Source organism: Myotis davidii, unplaced genomic scaffold, assembly GCF_000327345.1.
Source record: "Myotis davidii unplaced genomic scaffold, ASM32734v1 scaffold49, whole genome shotgun sequence".
In the NCBI taxonomy this organism is placed as follows: domain Eukaryota; kingdom Metazoa; phylum Chordata; class Mammalia; order Chiroptera; family Vespertilionidae; genus Myotis; species Myotis davidii.
In genome coordinates, this window is record NW_006300375.1 from 5130566 (window position 1) to 5132830 (window position 2265).

The 2265-nt window shown below is 46.0% G+C and overlaps 1 protein-coding gene across 2 annotated transcripts in view; it reads right to left on the minus strand.

Annotated features, from left to right (window-relative positions):
* Nucleotides 1-2265, minus strand: part of CUL1 (cullin 1) — a 64833-nt gene that overhangs the window by 1765 nt on the left and 60803 nt on the right. For both annotated transcript variants that reach the window (XM_006777169.2, XM_006777170.2), the window contains exons 17-19: nucleotides 914-961; nucleotides 752-834; nucleotides 139-244 (exon numbers count right to left, since the gene is read on the minus strand). In XM_006777169.2, the coding sequence (XP_006777232.1) occupies nucleotides 139-244; nucleotides 752-834; nucleotides 914-961 (237 nt within the window). The remainder of the gene's footprint in view (nucleotides 1-138; nucleotides 245-751; nucleotides 835-913; nucleotides 962-2265) is intronic.

Genomic DNA, 2265 nt, shown 5'->3' on the forward strand with positions numbered 1-2265 from the left:
CCACATTTATTTGCTGGTATTTCATCGACCCCACCCAAAAGCATTTATCACCCTGAAGCTACCGACAAGCCACAGCCACGCAGACTGGACGAAGCCCCTCCTCCAGAGAGACACCACCCAGGTGCGTGCAGCCGTCACCTGGATCAGCAGTTTCCGGTCCTCTTCAATATTTTTGTGTGTTGTTTCTTGTTCCTGCTTCTGTTCGGTTTTCATTGGCACATTGATGTTAACCCTTAATTTCTTACTGTCAAGAAAATCAAGGAAACAATCATTATTATTTGAAAAGGCAGGCAGTCCAGGTTCCTGTCTCTTTCCAACTGCTCCCCAGACAGGGGCTGAGAGGTGACCTGGCAGCTCCCACCCTGAGCTCTGCAAGCAAGCCCTCAACCAAATACCAAGCGGTTCTACCACTGGTCACGGGACACCTGTATACCAGGTATTCAGTTCCTTCTCTGTTCTCCCAACTGTGTCAGGAGAAATAAAATCAGGACACTTGGACACAAAGGTCCACACTTCTAAATGAGCTCTTTAAGGAGACTTATTTGCCAAATGAAAACCAAAACAAAAACCAAAACAGTTAAATGGAGAAACACCTGGAATTATCAAATGCCATCAAACTCCCACCCCTACCCATCTAGCCTCATTGAGCTCACCCCTCGCCCCCAAACCCCCATTTGTAGTGACAGCAGTTAATGTGCTGGGGTGAGGGGACTAGGCTATGGTCTAGGACCATCTAATCAGATTTCCTTACTTTTTATAACCAAGATATAATTTTATTAAGGTATCTGGCTTCAATTCCACCTCATCAACATTTGCATTTTCATCTTCCAAGACCTACAAGAAAATAGCTGTTACTACATAATCTCAGAAAAAGGCTTTTTCTAGCTTAACATTAAAAAGTGCACAAACATACCAACAACTTCGACTTCAATAAAATCTGTAGGACTTGTGCCAAAATGTCCTGCAATTAGAGAGAAAGGGGTTAATAACTTAGAGAAAATACATTTTTCTTTGCAATAAAAGCCATACATACACGAGTCACCTAAACTGACAAATATACTTAGAAGGAAAAGAGAGAGAGATGGTGCTTTTGGAGGTTCCCTAAATCCATTATGTCCCCCAGCACCTGCGTCTAAAAGTGACATCAACACCTTTTTAGCCTTGATGACCCAATGATGAAAACTGATGATTCTGTTACACTTAACTACCAGAGACCACGCACAATCGATTCCTTAATTAACTCAATAGGAACCTGTCCACTTAAATACACAGCAGCTCCTCTTGGACACTGATGCCTGAAGAAACACCAGAGCATTCCAGCAGAGCGGGAAACACTCTGTCCTCGGAAACAGGGTGGCAACCTGCTGTCCACTAGCCTCTAAGCACGTGTAGCCCCTGGGCCATCTCCTCGATGGTGAACAGTGGTTGGTTGGGCACTTCATCCTTAGCTTCAAAGCTTCATGCTCCCCTGAAATAAGACACAGGCCAGCCGACCTGCACTGTGACTCAGATTGCTACACACCTACCCCTTCCCACCAAGCATGAACAGAAAGGGCCTGCCCTCACCTTCCTGGGCACCATCTGGTCAGAGGGCATGGGGCTAAGCTGTCAAAGGCCTCTAGGCCAGTCACCTGCCTGGAATCCCAGAGCAGCACTGGAACATGGCCGCCATGTCGAGCAGGCGTAGCAGGTTTACATCATGAGCCAAATCTGACTGAGCAACGAGTGTCCACCGTGGGCGGGAGGAGAGCAGCCACCCCCCCGCAGGGAGGCAGCTCCACCACTAAACATTAGCCAAGACCCTGGCATAGAGTCACCCAAAGGATGTGTCAGCTTGAAAGTAGGTACCAGGGCGCAGGCCCTCCCAAGTCAGGGGGCAACCTACCTTCCACTCTGGCTTCAGGCTCCTTCTGATGTAAGGAGAAATGAGAAAAGACTCTTAAGTGCAAAGGAGCAAACTCATTTTGTCATTAGAATTTCAAGATGTATTTTGGACCATGTTGGAAGCCTAATTCCCATTGTACGAGGCCAGACAAAAATGTAGCAAGAAAACGACAAACCAACACATCTTATGAATATGGATGCCAAAAATCTGCAAGAAAATTCCAGTACACCAAACCCAGCAGAATATAAAAGGTACTATATGCCATCACCATGTGGCATTTATTCCAAGAATGAACAGTGGTTCAACACAAGACAGTTATCTCACCAGAGCAGGAAAAGCATTTTAACAAAATCCGACCCTCTTTCATGATAAAAACACTG